At 34.4% G+C, this 23,417-nt stretch overlaps 3 protein-coding genes across 3 annotated transcripts; 2 read left to right on the top strand and 1 right to left on the bottom strand.

Moving 5' to 3' along the window:
• Positions 1 to 399: 399 nt before the first annotated feature.
• Positions 400 to 6,373, top strand: TRIADDRAFT_52900 (uncharacterized protein; the record flags this gene model as incomplete). The annotated part of the gene is made up of 10 exons (XM_002109695.1): positions 400 to 406; positions 1,959 to 2,350; positions 2,466 to 2,564; positions 2,736 to 2,910; positions 3,024 to 3,302; positions 3,429 to 3,620; positions 3,715 to 3,810; positions 5,811 to 5,892; positions 6,056 to 6,147; positions 6,243 to 6,373. The coding sequence occupies 10 exons, from the start codon at positions 400 to 402 to the stop codon at positions 6,371 to 6,373; spliced, it is 1,545 nt and encodes a 514-aa protein (XP_002109731.1).
• A 4,763-nt stretch (positions 6,374 to 11,136) lies between these two features.
• On the bottom strand, positions 11,137 to 13,016 carry TRIADDRAFT_52899 (uncharacterized protein; the record flags this gene model as incomplete). The annotated part of the gene is made up of 7 exons (XM_002109120.1): positions 11,137 to 11,222; positions 11,312 to 11,360; positions 11,475 to 11,606; positions 11,724 to 11,821; positions 11,927 to 12,050; positions 12,563 to 12,694; positions 12,852 to 13,016. The coding sequence occupies 7 exons, from the start codon at positions 13,014 to 13,016 to the stop codon at positions 11,137 to 11,139; spliced, it is 786 nt and encodes a 261-aa protein (XP_002109156.1).
• Positions 13,017 to 14,529: 1,513 nt separating this feature from the next.
• TRIADDRAFT_52898 (uncharacterized protein) lies at positions 14,530 to 20,055 on the top strand (the record flags this gene model as incomplete). The annotated part of the gene is made up of 18 exons (XM_002109694.1): positions 14,530 to 14,587; positions 16,091 to 16,175; positions 16,439 to 16,514; positions 16,608 to 16,706; positions 16,839 to 16,962; positions 17,170 to 17,198; positions 17,272 to 17,367; positions 17,553 to 17,633; positions 17,718 to 17,852; positions 17,956 to 18,037; positions 18,115 to 18,246; positions 18,328 to 18,533; positions 18,628 to 18,696; positions 18,781 to 19,228; positions 19,315 to 19,379; positions 19,489 to 19,587; positions 19,711 to 19,821; positions 19,948 to 20,055. 18 exons carry the CDS (start codon positions 14,530 to 14,532, stop codon positions 20,053 to 20,055), a joined length of 2,103 nt encoding a protein of 700 aa, XP_002109730.1.
• Between the last annotated feature and the right edge of the window lie 3,362 nt (positions 20,056 to 23,417).

Here is a 23,417-nt window from a genome sequence, read left to right as displayed (position 1 = left end):
TAAGACAACATATTCGGACATACGGACGGTAGCCCACTGCTGGAGTCAGTCTTGTGTAGGTTGCAGTTCTTGTTGGTTGACAACTGTATCATACACTACTAAAGATCACAGTGATCACTATCAAGATATCGATGATACTGGCTTGTTATAGCTTCATACCGCGGTCATATTGCGCAAAATAGGCTGTCATGCGATAACCGTTTCTTTCTCGATATCAGATAGTATAATTTGGTCAAGACGAGACTATAGAGTGACAGCTCATTTTGCTCACAATCCATCTTCATCTCTACTATCCAGCAGCTTGCAAGCGGCCAAAAAGGAAAGGAACTTTTACTCGATGATTGGCCTGGATTGCAGCCATTGCAGCCAAGTTGATCATCAATCAATCGTGTTAATAGAATGGAAGGTAAGTTAGGGTTGGAAATAGACGATGAAAGTCACTGTAGCTATGTTTGATAGCAATTTATTTCTGCTTGTATGCCGACAGTAGTAGACCATCGATAGTTTTATCATGGCGAGAAGTTAGAATGGTGGAGCTGTTAGTGAAGTCTGTTGATAAATCGCCAAAACGACTTGTACCTTTTACTCTAACATCCATCATAATCTGGATTGATACGCGTACTTTACTCTACTATTGCGTTTATTCTGTGTGTATTATTCTTATCATCGTCTGCGTACATATTCTACTACTACTACTACTACTGTTTAGGGGGATAGCTATACGTTAATAGTATTTAATTTCTGCTTGTATGCCGACACCAGTAGATTATCGATGGTAACATCTTTCATCATAGCGAGAAGTCCGCATGTTGGAGCTGTTAGGCCTGTTGATAACTCGTCAATACAACTTGTACCTTTTACTCTAAGATCGATCAGAATCTGGATTGATACTCTACTCTACTGTTGTGTTTATTCTGTGTGTATTATTTCCATCATCATCATTAGCGTAGATACTCGACTACTATTCAGGTCGATAGCTAACCTTGATAGTATTTTCTTTCTATTTGGATGCCGACAGCAGTAGACCATCGGAAGTAACATCATTCATCATAGCGAGTACTTATCATGTTGGAGTAGTTAAGACTGTGGATAACTCGGCCAAAACGACTTATACCTTTTACTTTAAGATCGATCGTAATCTGGATTGATACTCTACTCTATTATTGTATTTGTACGTATGATTCCCATCATCATCAGCGTAGATACTCAACTACTATTCTGGTACGATGGCATGGTTAGAGAGAACTTAGTAGAGATGATTGTCTGTGTAGTTGCATAGTATAACACGATGTTAGCACTGGTACAGTCTTCTTCAATGCTGACTTAATTAATGAAGCCACGTATTCTATCTATTAGTTCCATCGTATTCCATGTTGATAGTCTACTAATTTTAAAGAGGATAACATGATTCGCTAAAAAGCTGCTTACTACATTCGATCTGTAGCAATTTATCGTCATCAGCATTGAAATGGATACTCTGTTATTGATAACGTGGATAGTACAGTATGAGAATATTGTCAGTGCGGTCGTCTTGATAGCTTGTTAATGCCACATATTATATTCTCCAAAAGTCTTTCATCATCAGTGTTTTTATACTCTACAATACTGTTCATACTGCAAGTATCATAACGTGAGATTACAATTGTCAGTATGATCACCTTGATAACTAGCTAAAACAACATATTCTATCGCTATTATTATCATTTAAGTTGTATCATCAGTGTTAATACTCGATTACTGTTAACATAGATAATGTATCATGAGATTATTATCAGAATGGTGCCTCCATCAGTTGCTACATCATCAATGTTCATACTAGCATTCGGCAATGTGCATAGCATAATTCATATGAGATTATTGTCAGTATGCTTGATTCTGGACTTTTTGCTACAATTCGATGATGGTACGATTAGGTGATGATTCATTTCATTGATTATTGATTGAAATTTTGCAAATAGGTGACAAATTTACACTAACGGCGCAATTAAATGCTGCTACCATCCAACGTTTTGAGAAATTACTCTATTCAGATGGATTTCCACGCTGTGCTATTCGATTAATGAGTAAATTAAAAGACTATGTTCAAGATCATGCATCAACCGTCCAACAATTTGTTAAAATACAGCAATTTAAAAATAACCAAACGATTGAATCCTTGATCGAAAAATTTATCTTTCAGCCTTGCTGTAAAAAGAAGTTTGTAAACGTCAATCATTGGTTCGAAACGACTGCGATGCAACAATTGCAATTATTTGAAATCTTATTGACACAGTTTAATGATATTCAGTCATCGCATATTTCTTATTGCATACTGGATGCGCTATTTGGCATTTCTAGTAGTTGCAATGAGGTAAACGGAACACTCTTTTAGCTCACCTATGTACAATGAGCGTTTAATGCACTTAATGGGGATTGCTACTCATCTTTGATATTTCACGTAATGTTTCTTGTTCAATCTTGCTTAGGTAGAAGAAGTCAAGATGTCAGTCCTTAGTAGAATGGTATCAATGTGCATTGCTTTAAATTGTGTACCTGTACTGAATGGAGCTGCACTTTGGCTAGAGGTTAAATATTTAATAAATATTTATCATTGTCTTCCGTATATAAATTTAGTGTTAAACAAGTAGACAAGCTTAAGTTAATCTTGTGATGAAATTAGCGTTGAGTAGTTTTCCTTGAAATAAACACGTGTTATCAACATTAGCAATCTTTAACTTTCGCTGTCTATATTATAGAAATGTAATACATCGGATCGGCAAGCTTCTTTAAATATTGCGGAAATGCTATTAGCAGATTATTGTCTCCTTGTACCTGATTTACAACAGACATTACTTGATTTATGCAACTGTTCGCCTACTTTCGTAGCTCAATTGATTACTGCCTTTACACTCTTGTTTGATATTAAACCAGGTTAGAATATTTATTTTGTGTAGGTACTCGATATTTTATTATTGTATTATTCAGTAACTTTCGTATTCGATTGCAACTGATAATTAATGGTTTTCAACTCATTCCTCTTAAAGGTAACTCTGGCTCATTAGATAATAATAATTATCCACGGCTACCACCGATTTCATTAATGCGAATTGTAGCAGAATGGACTGTTTCCAATCCTCATAGTTTCACTGTTGCAAAAACAACTGAAAACTTACCGCATTTTTATTCATCAAAAACTGAAAACGATAAAATGGACTGTAGCGAAATCCATTCAACAATTTATGGCTTAGCCAGATGGAGTACATTAGTGCCTCTCTTGTATATATGCCGTAATGAGCCAGCTAATGTTAAAACGATAGAAGAAGGTTATTACCTTATACTAAACATTCGCATAGTACAACAGCCATCATTTTAAATAATTTAAATGTTGCACACAAGCTGTGATGTAAGATAATTCATTAAGGTTATTTAATTGTGCCTATATATTTTAGTTCATATTTCATGTTCAAAGCTTCAATGTGGAATACTTCAAGCATTGTCAGAGTGCAGTAATCACAAAGAAGCAGAAATACCTAATAAGAATTCTCCGCCTACTCTAACAATCTCATTGAATATGATGCAAGAGATTGCTGTGGATTTACAAAAATGTATTCAACAAATAACAACATCATCGTCTAGCCAAAGTAAAAGTTTAATAATCATTGTCACGTGTGAAATTTTATTAGTTTGAGTAATATGACACGGTAAATTAAATGTTTATTTGCCATCCATGAATAGATCCAGACACAGATAAACTAGTTGAATGGTCACTAAACAGACTGACACAATTTGTGCAAGTTGCGTTCTCTGCTAATCAGCTTAAATTTTCATTGGGTAAGTTATCGTTAAAATAAAGATTGAGCTTAGTTGGCCTATTAAGCTCGACTTTTAAGCTATTCTACTAATATCAACTAACGAAATGCTCTGCTTTATTTTAATAGAAGAAATAAATAATACAATGGAGGCACTGCCTAAAACTAGGTATTGATATACCGTACATTCGTTTCTTTCAATATTCAACCTTATTTGCAGCAAGATTGCTCATTTGTTTATTGTAAATCATTTTTGATTAGGCTGTGGGGAACATTCATCCGGCTCGCAAAGTCGTAATTATTTATTTTGGTCAAAAATTTGTTACATCAGCTAATGAACATCTCTTGTGGATCACGAATTATTGTTAACTTTTGCAATAGCATACAATTGATCGTTGTTAGCCGGAGAGGCATGATAAATTTATTGATGTAGAGTTAGATTGCAAAAATATCTGGAGTATTTCTCGATGCAATCCTTGGGCTACCCTTTTCACTGTGTAAATTCTACAATGTGCGACGCTTAGGTCTATAATGTAAGGGACACTAATGCCTAAATATTTGCATAGAGCAGAGTGAATCTTTCTCCGACACTACATCTGTACTAAATTGGCATGCATTTATATTGCATGCTCAATGTCGCCGAAAATTTATTTCATTTCCTAAAAGATTCGACTTTTCTTGCCTTCGTACGATCAATCAATCAATTGTCAATATTGTACCATAAATTTAAGATAACTAACTCCTAGATGCAGTCTTGCATTTGTTAATAAGACAACTTATGATAAATCGATAAAATGTTTCCCGCTATAATTTATATCCTTTCAGTTTATCATCGTATCAATCTTAATGCATGACCGTATGTATGATGTTGATATAATTTCCTAAAGGAACATCACCGCCAATGTTCGGATAGTTCCTGTAGCTTCATAAGACTAAATTTGCAGAAATTCCATAGCGCAGGTGCTAGAGGAATTACTGTCACACGATATATCGTCATGTTTGGACTAGCGGTAAAGCATATACCTATCGATAGTACCTAATAAAACTTGAAACAGTGATGGCAACTGCAAAAACTGTAGAGTATTTCCTGAGTTGCCGTAGGACTCGATCTGGCTAGGATATGCTTATATCAATTAAGTATACAAATAAGGTGAGCATTTCAAATTTATCCAATGCAATTCCATACTGTTAGGATAGAATAGGTTTACATAATTTACGAAAGATAATTTCTATACATTGATTAACTAAAAACTTTTCATAATATTAGAACGAAATATGCGTATATCTATTGACGCTTATACGGGAGAATAATCTATATCTTGACTGACGAGTAGCCCTTGCATACGTTGAACTCATGCATTGGATGCATTGTCATCCAACCACTTCTGTGTAAACATGCGGCGATGTCTGCATTATTAATTTACTTTAAAATTAGCATAAATTAAAATATTCTCGTCACAAGACAGGATAGTTACGCTTGAATGATTGTTTTTCAGTTTTCTTACCGACGGATTTTGATCCCTATAGGAAGATTCTAAGGTAGGATTTTTACTTAAGGATTGAAATTGAGGTGATTTCTTTTATAGCTTGATTGCTTCAAAGCTACGCATGTAATGTTTATTGCCAAGTTGGAACTTTAAATTTTGTATATAACTACCAGTTTAAATCAATTTTTTATCGAGTTTGAGAGGAGACAGGTGTCGTAACTTTTAACGGCCATCTTTGAAACTATATTTTACGAATTTACATATTTGTATCAGTTTTCTTAATCTTGATAGCGCACTGTCTATGCAATTGAAATTTAATTGATTGATTACTTGAAGTTATCTTAAGTCTATGATTATAATCCATAGTGCAAAGTCGAAATTCGATAGATTTTCTCTATGCTAATTCACATGTAATTTATTTGTGCTTTACAAGAAATAAGATTATTTTTAACTTTTTACGGCCATCTTGATAGTTATAGTATTTTCTTAATTTCACTATATATATTTATCTATTTCTTATGCCATAATTTCATAGGTGCATTTTTTCAAGATGAAGTTCGCTCTACTATTTCTTGCAATCACTGCCCTAGTTTTGGCAGAAAGTACATCCTTGAAAGGTAGGCAAAAAAATTGAAAAGGAATTTTAAAATAGCAGTATAATGACAATATTGTATATTTTTTTATTTAGTATAAATTCATAAATTATCTGTTATGAACTAAAAGTTAAAATAGAAAGACCATTATCTCTTCACGATAATAGACAACTTTTAACTTTTAAAGCTGTAAGAACAGTGCAGTGCTACAAATCAGTATAAGAGATTTACGCGGTAGCTTACCCATGTCGAGCTTTATCTTTGGATTCGCTCGAGATAGTAACGGTCGAATCTCGATGCTTATCATTGCTTAATTTAGATTCGGTTTATAAATTTGTAGATATTAAGTGTTCTTGTTTATTTCTTTAATTTAGACACCAATAAAGTTGATTTTGAGGATGGTGTACCAGTACGAGTTCGCCTAAATACAGTTCCCCATGTTCGATTCGATGAAGGCATGAATGTACGCGAAGAAATTCCAGGAGAAAATGATGTCATGTTTTAATTCCATCGGAACATTCATCATTTAACCCATAAATATTCAATAGCCTTCAGATATGAAGACATTAGATTACACTGTATAGCCAAATGGTGTAAATGGGATAAGAAAGTTCAATTAGGATAGGATTTCGCTAGATTGATCGAAATAGAAACTCCTTTCTATCATATTCTTTTATATTGATAGTATTTAGATAGAAGGTTTATGTAGCTGATAATTTTTTGTATAAGTACTGAACTACGTTTGATTTGGATCAGGCATCGATCAAATTGTTCATGATAACAGTTTCAAAATAAAGATAGTCAACGCTTTCATTTTAAAATGTGCAATTATATTTGATGAAAGATAAAGTGAAATCTAATTCCTTACGTTGATAGAAGCAATATTCATTACAGTAGGTGTACTATGTCCATAGGAATTTGTTTGGCATATCATTATCTATTTAAATTTCCAGAGATTGATGACAATATCGTGTCATTTATGCAGATAAATTGCAGAGAACCTGCATGTAGTTTGATGAGTTGGGCTCCTCTCCCTCAGCTGATTATAGTTTGCTAAATAGAATTCATCAGCACTCTAGTATCTAACTGCATTTCTGCAGATTGAGCATTGTTACTATTCGTAGTTTATTAAGTATAGAGCCATATTTTAAGTATCTAATATACCGTACAATACCTAATTCAGTATATTAGAAATTTATGCAATGTATGCTTCTAGTTCTAAGCTACCTTAAGCATACTCAAAGGGGCAAGGATACCTGATCAAGATGTAATATAACTATTAATTTGCTTTGGTAGGTATACGCGTATTTTACTTCCACGCACTACGATTATTTGATAAATAGAGTCAGTAGGATGTTATTCTAGATATCTGCTAAAGTTTCTTTTTCAAGCCTTAATATAAAAGACGGGTCTAATGGTAGTAAAATAATTTTATGAAATAGCTCGTTTTTCTCAAAGAATCTTATGTTATTACTTGTTTTACTAGCCATGATCATTTCATATCAATCAAGATTGGAGCAAGAAATTTTGAAATTATTAGCTCAAAAATTTAGACTATATATTAAATAGGCAAAAATTTCAATCTAACTGTATTTTTATTAGTAATGTAGGCAGAATAAACATCGATTTAGTGAATATTACAGTTAATTTTAGTAGTGATCAGAAACTATGACAATCGATGTCACAATTTATCTAGATTAAGAACAAATACATGGCCATTTACTGCTTCATCTAATGGTATTCCACGATTTATACCATTTAAATCGAGTTAGAGCAATTCTATTCACTGTCGGCAAATGTTATAATCTAGTATCAATTGCCTATCCCTTCTAAGACAGTTACAGCTACGATATGTTATCTTGATCATCAAGCTATTTGGCGGCCGTTAGTCTTCCGACCACGTTAACCATGTCTTGATATAGCAGAGACCCAAGAGTTAGATATTCCTCTAAAAGAAAATGAGAGATTGAAATTTTAACTTTCAATTCTTTTTGATACTGTTCGATAGACGTTACTAACATCAGAACATCAAATACGCACAGTCTATCTACAAATTAGATATAACGGCTCGTCTATTGGAATTTAGACGGTAGGTATTAACTTAGATCTAGGTAATTTCAGACATGATTTATTTCGAATATATATTCGAACTTGAAGTGATTGCAAAGGATTCTGGAATTGCTGCTATAGCTGGTTAGGTATTTTTATCATAGGTAGATTTAAAGCATAGGAGCAGTAGATTTGCACAAAACGAGTGATAGCATCGATGCCTACTACTCTAAAACTATAACTTTTAAAAACGATTGTAACGGCCTTAAGTGCGTCTAACATTCTTGCTAAAATGACTTAAGAAGTTTACCCAATAATGGAATGGAATCACCGAATACGAAATGGCTTTTATCTCGTAGAATTGATGGCATATGATAGAATTAATACTCGGATATTATTAAAATGAACGATTTTGAGTAACAGATACTAATACGGTAGAAGGCATAATTCAGAATTCGCACTGTTTAAGACGCCTATCTTTGCTTCTTAGTGGGGAAAGAATAATTTGAAAAACAATTTAAAATAAAAGATGAGATTTATACGACAGACTAGGAAAGAAACTACCGTATTTCGAAAGCTTTGTGCAGGAGAGCTAGAATAAAAACTTTGGTTGTATCAACCTAAAAATGCGAAACAAAACCACAGTATTTTAATTGTATTAGCTATATGCAGGAAGGCTGAAATCGAAATTTTGGTTACTTAAGCCCACAAAAATAAACTATAGCTAAATGATTATTAGAAAGACGAAATTGGATTTTATTAATAAAGGTTAGCGCAGTTGATTTGTAGTAATTATGGGGCAATGAAGAGCGCGTTTATATAATGTTACGCATAAATGATGGTCATGAATTGAAATTTCTGCTTGCAATAGAATGAAGATATTGCAACAGTAGCCGTTAAGATTATTGTTTTTTCAAGTAACAGATACAAAAAAAGTAGCAGTGAAGATATTAAAATGCGCTTTCAGGAGTCCACTACTAGGGATAACTGTCAATAAAAGCCAACTCTTTCGAAGTAAAGGACAAAGTAATGAAAGAGACTTATCTAATACCAGCACTTTTACTTACTATTTATCGATCATATAAATCTCGATTAAAGTAGCCAATAGTTGAAGTTATTATGCTCAAGTGAGAATCATCTTTTTTCAAATACTGTTACACAAGCTGGAAAAAAATCGGTAATAAACTAAAGTTATTATTTCTATTTACAATTCTTACCAAGCGAAGTGGTAAATTATGGCGATCTATTAGCTCGTAGTCATCTCCTACAAAAGTAGCTTCATCGACAGCGTAGACGATGGCAAGATGGAAAAGGATGGCGATAACCAAGACGAGGAATTGGATTGAGTTCATGTTGAAGTTATGCACTGCTTTCCTTCTGTCTTAATGTTGGCAGCTTGCGAGATCACAAGAATTAATAGCGTGCTTTTGCTACTCAATCCTATGGTGATGTTAAGCCAATACAGTTAAATTGATGACAACAATATCCAAAATCAGAAGAAAAGATGTTAAATCAACATAGAATTGAATGGTTTTAAAATTGCATATGTCAGTATCCAATTTCTTGCCCAATTAGAAGCTGCTTTTGCCTTTGTACCACACTTTCAATCCCAGCATGGCTTTCGTTGTTGATATAAGGAGAATATTAAATAATGAGCTCGATAGTAATATTGAATAGTTGTAGGGGAAGACTACGCAAACTTGTCATCGATACTCATATCAAGATACCAAAACAGCGATAGTTTATTCTTGTCGGCACGCGCATTAATTAATAGAGATTAAATTCTTTCCACCTATTGTCAGCATGCTGTTGCATGCTAATGAGCTGTTGTAGTCATCAAGATACATTCACAGGCTGCAATAACTTATAGCTGTTGCCATTTCAAGATTAGAAGATGCACAATCTATTTCAATAATCATGATAATAGATTGGATCTAGACTACTGTATTTATGAACGACAGATGGAGGGCACAATGCAGTTGGTGATAGCTGATTTTTTAACTATTTCATGCAACAACATTAAGGAACTATCTATAGTTATAATATTATTATGCTTTAAAATAACATGCTTAAATGCCGTGTTTATATCCAGAAAAGTGCTATAAATATTACATTATTTATTTCTAATCAACTTCAATGGTTTGCACAGGTTATAAACTGTCATAAATAGCTCATGCATACTTATGTTTGTCTATTAGGCGGATTAATGAAATTTTGTAGAATATTATTTTGTTAATGTATAAGTCTATACTTGATGTATCTTCAATTTAAATGAACGAAATACTCATCGTTGTGATTATTTTATCGATCGCTTGTTGACGAATAAAATGCTTGACGAAATTTTAAATAACCTACGTATTAAGATAGCGGTTACTATTATAGAAAGATTCCTAAATTTTATTGATAAATTGTATCATAGAATAACCTAATGCCATTATTTTTCGATACTATTAGAAGAAAAACAGACGAAATCAGCATTTAGGATTGCACGCAGTAGTAGATTTTATATATATTCATCGATGTCCTGAATGAAGGAAAGTCTTCCAATTTATTAACATTATATCAAATCAAACAACCAAGTACATGGCGTAGCTTGCGTACACCAATTGAGATCATAACATTTAAAAATTAGAATATGATGAATATATTTTATCAATTTGAAGTAAAGAAACTGTTTGTATATTGTACAAATCATAATACAGCAATAAATTTGGAAAGTAAGTTTAAATTTATGTATTGTTGACTGCTGATATACAAAGATGTTAAACTCCTATGACTGTGGTGAGAAAGGTATTATGCTAAGAAAATGGGCCATCATCTTCTTGTATAAATATATAAGTTCACAAGTATATTAACAGCGTGGATGTAATACGTTCAAAGCTTCAGTGGCTATATACACATAATTTATATCAAACCTGCAAAAAATTTTATAATGCACAATCTAATACACGTAATGCAATATTTGGGTGGGGATGCTTTCTCAATAATTATTCTATCTCATCATATCGGCTGACATTATATAATGATGCGGAAAATTGATAGCCGTCGATAAAAACATTAACTTGACCAAATAATAGACTATAAGTGAGAATACTTGTAGAGCTAAAGCATCCAATCATGGCATCTCCTTTGCACATAACTCATTAGGGTTTAGTTACCACAGGAGGTTCTAATAATTCATTACAAGCTTGCATTGTCAGGTAATGGTATCCAAGTAACTCAATAAGGTTTAAATCTCCTAGTCTCTTTCATCAAAGCAATCTTTTTCTTATCTTCTTCAAACTTTTTTCGTAATTGGGCAATATCTAGTATTATTATTTTTGATTGAATATTAATTATTGACAGTATTTTAAGGAGAGTATAAACAACTAAGTACGAGTAGTATAATACTTACGCTCACGCTTGGATTCTCTTACTTCGAATCGATAGAAATTGATTAAGTCCTGTAAAATAACATAGAAGTTTTGGTTCAAATATTATTTTAATAACCTTACCCTTTGAACTTTCCAAAATACTATTGAAAAAATTATTTTCATAAGCAGATGGGCAATGCATACTGTTTTCTTTTTCTTTTTCTTTTTCGATTGCTGTTGTTCCTGATCTTCATTTGAGAATATTGGGTATTTGTTCTTACGTTTAACAGTGACCCAGCCGTCATCATCAGGTTCATTCGAATTTTGGGATTCGTCCTAAAAACGTAACACTCGTACCATTTAGTTTAGCAAAAGACAGTTACACGACGATATCTAGCTATTCGATCCATTACCCTGTGATATAATTGTATATGTACAGTATGGACGACTTACGAGTTTCTCTCGCTTTTGAAAATCTTCCATAAATTGATCAATTTCTGATTGCAATAATTGTGGCGCTGGTCTCTCTGCGGCATACTCTTGGCACCATTCTGAAAATGAAAATAGCGGTTTTGTTAATGCATCATCCTAGATATTTATTTTAGTAATGCCATTCTATTACTGTTATAAATTTGAACTAGGGTATGTCAACTTACTCTTATAGCCTACTAAGGGTGGTTCTTCAAGATTTGCTAATACAACAGTGTCATCACAGCTTTCTTTAAGAGCTTTCATCAGGCTGATTGGAGTCTTGAAAACAATATAGGCTACCCTAAATCCCTATGTAAGGCAGAATAGTTTGTGATGTCTTCTTAGTGCGTCGTATTATTAGTTGTAAAATATGGTTAACATAATAGAGCTAATCTACGTCAGAAACTGGAATGATGTGTACGCGTATATTACTCTTAAGCGTATGATTACGTGAAAGTGTGTAATTGTGCACATTGCAGTTATCATTGTCCACGTTCACAGCAACGTATGCAGTTCTATTTTGTTATGATTTATTCTTTCCTGTCGTGAGTTATAGTTATAATGTATTCACTACATACTAGAAATGGATGACATTGTCATAGATAACTTGATGAAAAGTAGATTATGAATGGCAATTGGATAACCTATTCATTAATCCATGTTGACGACCTGATAGTTGGACTTGGTATCGAGTAGACATAAGATTCTATGGTATCCCTCACTCACTCACATGGTAAAAACAGTGATATTATCTTACATTCTGCAACTATTCCGATTATGTTGATATCCCTTCATAGATGAAGATAGGCACAGCTACTTACTGTATGTAGTTGGCGACGAAAGCAGCTTGAGCTATCCTCTTTTGCATATTGTGGAATGGTGTTGGCAGGTTGTCTCAATTGATAGATGTCATCAATTTCACCAAATAGGCTAAATATTTGCCGTAGAATATTCTAGTATAGATGGATATGCAATAGAAAAGATGAGATTTTAGCTTTATAACATTAGCTTCAGTTTGATGAGCGACTGTAGTGATTATTGGAATTTAGCAAAGGCATGAAGATGGACTGTCGTCAGTGAAAGGTTGGTTGCCTTGGCTATCCGACTGACCTTGGTGCAGTAAGGAGGTACATTAATAATAAATAACGTCCTATTCGATGGAATATCCTGGCACTCTTGTCGTACAGTATGTCTCTTATAATACATGATATGTTGATTTTGGCACTCCTCATTGAATTGAACTTTCATTTGTAAGAACTCTTTTAAAGCAGCCATTTTGGACTCGATCAATCCTTTTGGCTGTGAGCTTGCATCGCATGGAGGAGAGTCTCCGTGGTTTCATCCGCACGCCTGTCTTTCTGTATAGTGCGACCCTGTCAGTGCACTGTGCGCCTGCTCACGGCTCTAGGTTGGATTCGAAGCAACCTACAGTACTTTAGACTCCTCTCACAGTACCATACCTTGTAATCAAGGTACTTTGTACTGTGACAAATCCACTGTAACGTTGGTACTAGTACTGAACTCTGGACTGCTTGCAGTCGTTGGGTCATTCATCAAACACATGACCCGTTTGATGGTTGAACCGTTGAAGGCTTCATGGAGATTGGACAGACTACTAGACGGAAGGCTTGAAACCGAGTCCGTCGTCTTCTCCAGTAGTCCATGCACGCCATGGCCCCAAATGGCCGCCCATGTTCGTGCCTGACTGCCTGGCTAGTGGGTCCGTTGGCAGTGCAATGGTGCGCTGTCCAATGAGTCCATGACTGACTGCATCACTGCGTCTACTGGAATGGCAGATTGATGCCTTGAATAGAGAACTAAACTTAACTGAATACAAAAGTGAAAAAATGAATTTTTCAATTCAAATTTGTTTTCGAATGTGCTTGTACACTCTCTACAGTAGTGTGGACTATGTCCTTTGCTGCAGGGTGCATTCATCAACACGACTGCAATGGCTGGTGTTGACTATATAGCATGACTGAAAAGTTGTTGATTGATATGGCAGAGTGTCAGAGTGCTGCCAGAGATAGACCAGACACTGACAGACAGTAGACTGACGCAGCCCGAACCGCGCAGAACCGAAAGCTTGTACAGTACAATGTACTCCAAACTACAGTACAGTATCATGAATCTACTGTAATGAATCTATTCACTATGATGGTGTTTAGTTTTTGAATATTAATTAATTAATCTACAACACCAAAGACTTTATGGTAACATTATGGCGTTTAGTTTTTGAGTTTTTATTATGGTGTTTAGTTTTTGAATATGAATCTACATTACCATAGACATTATGGTGTTTCGTTTTTGAGTTGTTATCATGGTGTTCAGTTATTGAATATTAATCTACAACAACATCGAGTTGAGAAAAAAATTGAACTTTACGTACAGTACAGTATAAGACAAACTTGCAATTACTGTACAGTACATTGCGTTGTACTGTAAGTGTGAACGGCGCACGTACAGTACAGTACTGTACAGTGCATTATCGAACCCGCCGTTTTTCAATCCAATAAGAGTTAGTCGGTAGTTTTACAATAACTTTAACGACGTCTTCCCTATTTTTTCTCCATGCTACCATCATTAAGAGTAGTAGGAACCTTCGCTTGGTCATATTAACTGACTATTCACAGTACTGTCCAGTACAGTACAAGAGTTCACTGAGTACTGTACACTGTACACTGTACTAGATGACGTCAGGCTTCCCCTTCCGTCGACACTGGTGTCGTGGCTAGGCTGGTGTGACGTCAGCCACGGTGGTCACAAGGAGTCAACGGGCAGGAACAACATGGCGGCTTCTCCTGCTAGTGATATGGCATCAGTAAGGCATTTGGATACCTTACTTAGTAAGTATTAAGCATTGATTGTGTTGAAAACTATTCTCAGTCATCTTATCCATGTAAACCAATGATAAAATCATCTTTTTCACCCCTTCATAACATACAATCACCCTGCATTTCTTGGCTATTCCCGATCCCACCATCATCATTGTAGTCCTACTTCGTACTGATGGAAAGACAATCGTCAAGGCTAAAGGAAATTGGTCTACGTCTGTCTTAGTCTATTTCCAGTGACGATGACAAGTTATCTATCGATAATGATTTCATTTTTATGCCAGTCATTAATCCATAGCCAAGAATCACTTGATTGCCCATCGAATCATGATCGTACAGTAACGAGCTCTCCAACACTGTCCATCGCTTCCTTATTATCCATGAATTAATCATGGCTATCATCACCATCCATCGATCGCGGCACTTTACTTTGACAGTCTGTTATGCCGTAGACGATGTCCAAATACCATTACTGTTGGTCAATTTTCACATCAATGTGAATAATCGAATAATCACTTGATTGCCCGTCGAATCAGGATCGTACAGTAACAATCTCTCCAACACTGTCCATCACTTCCTTATTATCCATGAATTAATAATGGCTATCATCACCATCCATCGATCTCGCCGCACTTTCCTTTGACAGTCTTTTATGCCGTAGACGATGTCCAAATACCATTACTGTTGGTCAATTTTCACATCAATGTCATCGTTAATCAATAGATCCAATGCAAAATGAACTCACACAATTTATTTTCTTTCGTTCCAACAAGTCCATGAGAGCCATTGACATGGTTAAAGTTGACACCCTGACTAATTAATACATGTTGTAGTAGCTCAAGATCGATTTCTGAGCTAAAATAAACTTGTTCAATGTAGGATAGATAACAAATAGTTCTTTCTTATCTGCTTCTTCATTGGCATATAGTTTACTCATTTCTCCATGAAAGAATAAATTCTTTCTTCAATGATGGAAGAATGGGCATGATTTTCTGACCTATGACTGTGATAACGATTTATTGTCGTTAATAATTGATTAATTATCCAAGAGGTTAAGGACTGCTCATTCCTCGTTGTAGGGATGACGCAAAGGAGTGTACATGTTGAAATAGGCTCTAATAGAACCATGAATGATTCCTACCGACTCTCTAGTCAATGTAAAATTATGCCGATATCCTAGTCGTACATTTCTTTTCGTCTGCTGGAATCCCCAATGTAATATTCAATGGGCTTGAAAGCAACAAGGATGATATCAACCTCTCCCTACTGTTACTAGAAAAGGATAGCAATGATTTAATACCACTACTGTCTTTTCGGCATTCAAAAAATGTTGAAACTCTCCGATAAATTCGTTCTTTATCTGCCGTCATCCCACTCTATCAATATCAATAATGATGCTAACCTCCCTTTAACTCGTTTCCAACAAACTCGAAAAGGGCAATACACGGATCATTGCTTGCCAGATTGCAATCAATAGTATCATTAATTTTCTACTTTTTTTCATAAACTTTGTAGAAAAAGCAACCGATGCCAGCACTCCAACTGAAGATTGGCAAGCTATCATGACCTTTGTTGAAGCTGTAAAGACGACACAAGAGGGGTAAATTCTTATGCGCTACGGTATTACTTGTAGGAAAAAGAGTTTTATATTATGGCTTAACGCAATCATTTTTGGTGATATAACCTCAATAGGCTAGCCATGAAGATACCCTACAATAGAAATACTGTATAGTGTACACAAGTTTATTCTAACGTAGTCCATCTTCTGGGTTTTTGCTACTAATCTTAAATACAAATTGTTTGAAAAGTATTTCTTCTACTATTGCCAATCAATGCATAAACCTACTTTATCTTCCTTGATAGCGTTATGATTGCTGTTCGCCTGCTGTTGAGCGGATTGCAGAGTAGAAATGAAGTTTGCGCCGTACGTACTATCGTGGTAAGTCAATAGAGTACGATTGCAGATTGAAAATACCGACATGGCCTTGAATCGAGCATCAACTAAAACTGAACATACACATAATGCAACTAGGTTTTAGATACTTGTGCTGTTAATTGTGGTAAAGACTTCCAGCAAGAGATTGGCAAATTTCGCTTTTTAAATGAATTAATTAAATTAATTTCACCCAAGGTTAGTGCGAAATAATAAGAACGGTACAATGTTAATTCGCCTACAATTTCCCTTATAGCCACTTGCAATTATATCATTTTGTCTTAGCTAAATGCTATATTCTTAATTCCTGTATAACCGTTGCCTTTTTAGTACTTAGCAATGCAAACACCTGTTCAAGTTCAAAAACGAATAAAGACGCTGTTTCGAAACTGGAGTAGAAATATCCCGTCCGAACCAAAAATTATAGAAGCGCTGAATATGTTATTAAAACAAGGTTGAAACTAATTTGTCATAGTATCAATGGTGTTAACTGATTCAGTGTAGTCATAGCTGTTGTAACTAGATTTGGACGATTACAGCATATCAATGCATTGGAGGAATAGGACAGTTTTTACCATCGAATTCACTATACAGTACTATTAATAAAATTATAAATGTATTGAACTAATCAGGCCGTATCATTTGTAACTTAATTCAATAGGTATCATTACAGAAGAAGAAGATGACAAGGTGAAACCGAGGAAAAGTTATTCCGATGATTATAATATATTAAATTTCCTATAAATGATACACAATTATATAGGTGGTGAATGCCAACCAAGCACAATCTCCTAACGCTACTTCACCTGAATCGCGCACAAGAGGCAAGAGTATCTTTGAAGATGATGAAAAATCAAAGGTATCGTGCAATTTTATTAATCGGATCAAAGCTTGGCAAATGCAAGATCTGTCTATTAGTAGTGATATATCTCACTACAGTAAATACTTTATACATCAGAAATTAGCAATTCATCAATAGACATCGATACATGACGGTTTCAATTTATTCATGCTAATCATACGCTTCAATTTTATTAACGATAGCATCTAGCTCGACTACTACGGAGTAATCATCCTGATGATTTGCAAGCTGCCAATCGATTGATTAAAAATATGGTAAAGCAGGTTGGTATTTTAATGAATGACATTATACAGTAATTGGAAGGAATGATAGAGTTTATTAATGATTTGCGTACAATTATTCTGTAGGATCAGCATAAGTTAGAAAAGCATAGCCAACGGCTGAATGACTTGGAAAGGGCTAGAAATAATGGTAAATTACTGTCGGACATGCTAGATTATTATTCGACTAGCTCGTCCGGTCAAGAAAAGGAAACAATGGAGGTAGAATAGTATCCGAAATCACTTATTATTTATTATATCATAATTATACAAAGTGAATGAAACATGCCCTGAGATATATTGTTTTATTTTTAAAATGTCATAGGAATTGTACCGTTCTTGTGAAGAAATTCGAAATCAGTTACAGAAAAATGCTGGTGAAGTTGAGTCTGACGAAGCTCTGCTACGTAAGTGTTTGCTAACGGTTACTGGCCAAGTATTAATTATACACTAAAATAATGATGGTATATGCAAATACTTTCAGAAAATATTATCAAAGTCAGTGAAGAGTTAAGTGCCGTAATGGAAAGGTATCAAAATGTCATGGCTGGCAAGGCTGCTACTACTAATCAAGTTAGTAAGAGCGAGGTCCTACTAACACAAGCTAAAACTGATGGTATGTGCTTGATATGCTATAAAAACTGTCAACAGCGTAGAATACCTAACTGACAATCTTGCATGTAACTATAATTACTAGTGCCTTTAGTGCCTGGCCCGGCAGCGGCACCTCCGCGGAATGACTTACTCCTTGATATGGGATTCAACAGCAGTGTGAGCTCCTCAACAGCATCAATGACAACGTCGGCTTCTCCTGCCAGACCAGACGGAAATGATACCTCTCTGTTAGATAAACAATTAGCAGAGCTTGGGTTGGGCAATCTTGATTCCAGTTTATCTCAACCGGTATGATTTACATTAAACGATAATTGAAATCGAGTAATGATCAGTATAACAGTTAATATCTATATTGACCTTTGTTTGCTTAACTTAATTATAGGTTAATCGACCGGCAAACACTTCCGTTAATCCTGGCACCCCAATTAGTCCAGCATCCCATGATATATTCGTAAGTTGTGCGATGTGTATTATAGCATATTATGAAGTAAAGACTATTTGAATTTGCTGATAGTAACAAATATTTTTAAAATAGTCGATGAATGAACCAAGTACGCCTATGATGTCCGGTTTCGGAACTAATACGACCCTGCAATCCACTGCTATGGGTTCACCTGGTCCTAACCAAAGTAATGCAGTATTTGGTGGTAATCCAGGTTGGCCTAATAGTAACACGAACAATGCATCACCAGCAAATCTTATTGGCTCTATGGGCGGCAATCAGGCTGTCATGGAGACTGCTTACAGCGCAGCTAAACGAGAAGCTTTGGAAAAAAGTCAACAAAGTGGCAAAGGCAATATTGTGCTAGAAAAATCGTCAGCGTTGGATCTGCTTGCGCAATTAGATACTAATAAGTCGGCTTCAGGCACTATGAGCCCTTCAACGTCAGACAATCAGCTGTTAAAGCCTGCATCTCCCAGTAATACAGACCCTATTCAAGCACTACCTAATTTAACCGTTCCACTAGAATCTATCAAGCCTGGTAAGATCATAACTGTTTCTTCCTGGCATGTACGTGTGCAAAATGTAGTTACAAAAGCAAAATAAATTAATATTGCGTTAATATAGGCCAAACTGAACCTATTACTGCCTATGATAAAAATGGAATTAAAACGTTAATCTATACTGCCCAGGTGATGGATTCATCATTTTTATTCGTAATGAACTAAATATAGACAAACCTTCGTCATTTGTAGGTGTGTTGTACTGATTTATTGATTACTTGCCGGTTACATGTCTTAGGATGCACCAATGCAAGGTATCACATCACATATCATATCAACCATGAGCTTTTTACCATTTGCTATTAGTAAATTCGTCTTTGAGGCTGCTGTACCAAAGGTAAGTGATTTATTTTATCCGTTATGGTTATAATTTCAGATCAAAATGCGCATTTTTTAATTTGGTGAATTTAAACACGTTTATAATAATAATAATTATGGTAATGCGTCTATTGTACGATAGACACAAGGAGTAAAGCTACAACCGCCCTCTGCGAGTAGTTTAGCTGCTCGTAATCCAATTGAAGCACCAGCAACTGTGACGCAAGTGATGCTTATAGCTAACCCAGCAATGGTATAGTATAATAATAATGGAAACATTTTCGCTATAATTCGTTATGGATATTGCTTATTATTTGCCTTAGACTAGGGTGTGAAATTAACTCTAACTCACTTGAAATTTACCCTATCATTATAATAGGAGAAAGTTCGATTGAAATTTAGAATTAGCTATGAATATAATGGTAATTCGATATCAGATATGGGTGAATTAGAATGGATGCCAGAATTATCCGCAAGTCTTTCATAATTCCAATCTGTTAGTAGATACAAAGAGAAATTAAGTTATATATTAAAGTAATAATTCCTTTAGTACAAAAAATCAATTTCTTCTCTCTTCAGTTTCTAAGTGGAATAGTTTTCGACGATGTAGTGATAATCAACAATAGAGAATATAATTGTAGCATGTCCTATTAATTCATTCACCCTTAATGACCAGTTAATGATACGGTAGTCCTAGTGAAAGTATTGATGACTGAAAACCCTTCAAGCTTCACACTTGAAGCAGTTATTTGGGCAATTAAATATAGCCTGTAGAGTTGAATAACTGTTGAGAATACACTAATAGTTGCATAGTTGTGTAATATAAGAATGATATTCAATGGTGTATTTTTAAAGAGGTTGATTTGATACTGGATTACAGTCGTTTTCCCATTTTCAACTGATAACCAGATTTAGATGGTTACTATGAAGTTATTGTTATCTTGGGTTACTTGTGTGGCTGTTAAAAAAATTTGTAAACAATAGTATATTTGTTCATCATGTAACATTAGTTAGCCGGTAGCTCCATCCAAGCACAAGTAAATTGTATAACAACTAAAGAGCGTGGCGTTATATTGTTTCGATATTTGATAGCGTCAATCACTGATAGTTACCATTTTACTAGCAGATGGAAGAAGTATTATTCAATCCTTTGATACGATATTAATTTCTTGCAGTCAATTACATGATAGTCAAGTTTATTGCATTATAATTTTGTGGCAACATTGCTGTACGTGAGTAGGGAGATGGTAAAATAAAAAATTTGATAATGTCGAGATAATTGAATTAGCTTTATTGCAATTTGAGTTCCCGCTTGATGTTGCAAGCGTTCAACTTGTCCATTCGAAGAGTTATTGTAACATATAGTAATGGATTAACGGAATCTAATCCATTGCTAGTGTATGTTTATGACATGTTCGACAAGTATCTGCTATGGTTACTCTAAAATTATAAACGTTGGGTTATTACTACGGTATAAAATAGTCACACTTTGATTGTACCTCCTTAAATACTGTTTTAATCCAACTGCTATATTATCGCTTTCACAGAATCTGGTTAGTATGATCTTTCATTAGCGCCACTAACTAGTTGAAAGTCTATAATATAGTAGAGACACTACAATATAATCATTACCGTCAGTTAATTGTATTTCAGTAGTTATGAAGAGGTACGCCATCTATAAATTGCTAGACAAGTATTATGGTATCTTTAACTTTTATCGGTGCCATTTCCTTGTTTTGTAAAGACGCAAATAAAACAGAACTGATCTTAAAAATTTTAATATAAAACGACCGATTATTGGTTGCTCAAGAAAATTAAACACTAAATCAGGGCTAATGAATCAGTACTTGATCTTGATTGTACTTCTATAAACATTCACTAAAGCTGATATTAACGTAGAGTAACTTATTAACTGATATATGCTGTTTATTGTGACATTGCCATCCACTTTAGGTATGATGATGCTTTGCTATTTTGTAGTTAGAAAAAGCTACAGGGTAATTTGTAGCTGAGTAACTTTGCAAGAGACGATCCGCAATTGTAATTTAGTAACCGGTCGATGGTATACAAATTGTGCTATTGATTAAGTTTAAAAGTACCCATTAGTCGTTAAATACTTCGAATGAACAAACTAATATATCATAATTTTCCCTGTAAAGTATTGACCACCAGAAAAAATTTGATTTAACATTCAAATTATCGGATAGGGATATCATAGAACAGCTCATGCATATGATCTAAAACTCAGAATAGTTTACCTTCTCCATTTTGAGTATTAAGGTTAAATGAAAGTCAATTAGAAAAGAAAATCATTTAAGGATCGATGATAATAGAATGAATTGATTCGACAAATATTCGATGGCCTGATCTCGATGATATTGTTTGCTTATGACAGTACTTTCAAGGCGACAAAAAAACCCATTGAATAACAACGTCCTGATTGTTGTTATTGTTGTTATTTGCTTTCAGAAATCCTTTCCACCAAATTAAAGGCTGTTGTAGTATGAATAAAAATTGATATATATATTTTGCTCCTTTATTGTCTGTATTTGATCATCATCATCGCCATCATACAAAACTTAGTCGCAAATGCTAACAAAGCCAACTATTACAGATGATTCATAACATAGAATACTTGATGAAGAATAAGCCAGCGTATCTGGTGAATACGAATGCCGCGTGCAAGAGTAATTGATATTGTTCTGTCTATCGATCAGATCATTGTCTAGTTCGTGATTATGATGACCTACTTACCGTTGTTGTCGTCATCGTTAATGTTGTTATTTCTAACTATGGATACTTTTATTCGAAGGTTAATGATTGAATGAACTGTCTTGAATCAATAAAAGCCATGAATCAATGCTTGTCTGCCACACTATTGACAGAAATACAAATCATTTTGCATAAATCAGTTCAAATTTTTTCTATTGATTTATTTGACCTCCTGTCTGTAATGCACTACTTCTTGAACTGCTTGATTTCAAATTAAAAATTGATCTGACAAGTATTTTCGATCATCTTGTAGACAGTAACTGAGGCGATTAAAAGAACTCATCAAGTAGAAGAGAAAGAATAATTTCATCATGAAGCAATACTCGCTTTTAGCTTTAATAATTCTTCTCTGCGTACTACAGGGAATAGGTAAGTTTGTCATTAATATTTCCTAAAAAAATTAGGCAGAAATGATATCACTGGTAAAATGAATAGGGGTGATATTTTATTTTATTTCAATAGTAATGATTTAATCGCAAATTATTCTCAGCAACACTTTCGATCAATTTTATAAGCTAAAATCCAATAGCTACTCTAATAGAAATAGCAATAAAGTCTTGTGCTTGATGAAGCACCTATTTTTATTTTGTGGGATCATGAAAATAACATATGAGGCAAGGAATTGATCACTGAAGTGTAATATATGAGTCGGCTTTTAGTAAATACAATTCATTAAATTAATGGAATAAATTGATCTACTGTTGGAACAAACAACAAACCAAAAACATTATCTTGAGTTATCTTGAACTCTTCCATAACGAGGTTTAACCTTTCTTGTCACGTAATCATTCTTAGCTGATTCTATTCCTATCAACAATCTTGGATTTCGTAAACATATTTCATTCCAAAAATGGAATAGAGCAGTTGACGCAATAGGTACTAATGTATACTTAGTACTATCTGTCAAGTCAGTGCGATAGATTAGGCTAAATTAGGGTAGAGAATTTTATAATAACTATTGCTTTTCTTGGGCTCTTTTATAATACTGATGATCTTGTAAGAAAAGAAATAAATCAGTTTACGCAATATACGCTTACATTAAGTGCAACCCATCAAGCGATACAATAGATTAAGCTA

Source organism: Trichoplax adhaerens, genomic scaffold (genome assembly GCF_000150275.1).
Source record: "Trichoplax adhaerens TRIADscaffold_2 genomic scaffold, whole genome shotgun sequence".
Taxonomy (NCBI): Eukaryota; Metazoa; Placozoa; class Uniplacotomia; order Trichoplacea; family Trichoplacidae; genus Trichoplax; species Trichoplax adhaerens.
Note: the sequence above shows the minus strand (reverse complement) of the source record. Positions and strands in the feature narration are given on the sequence as shown.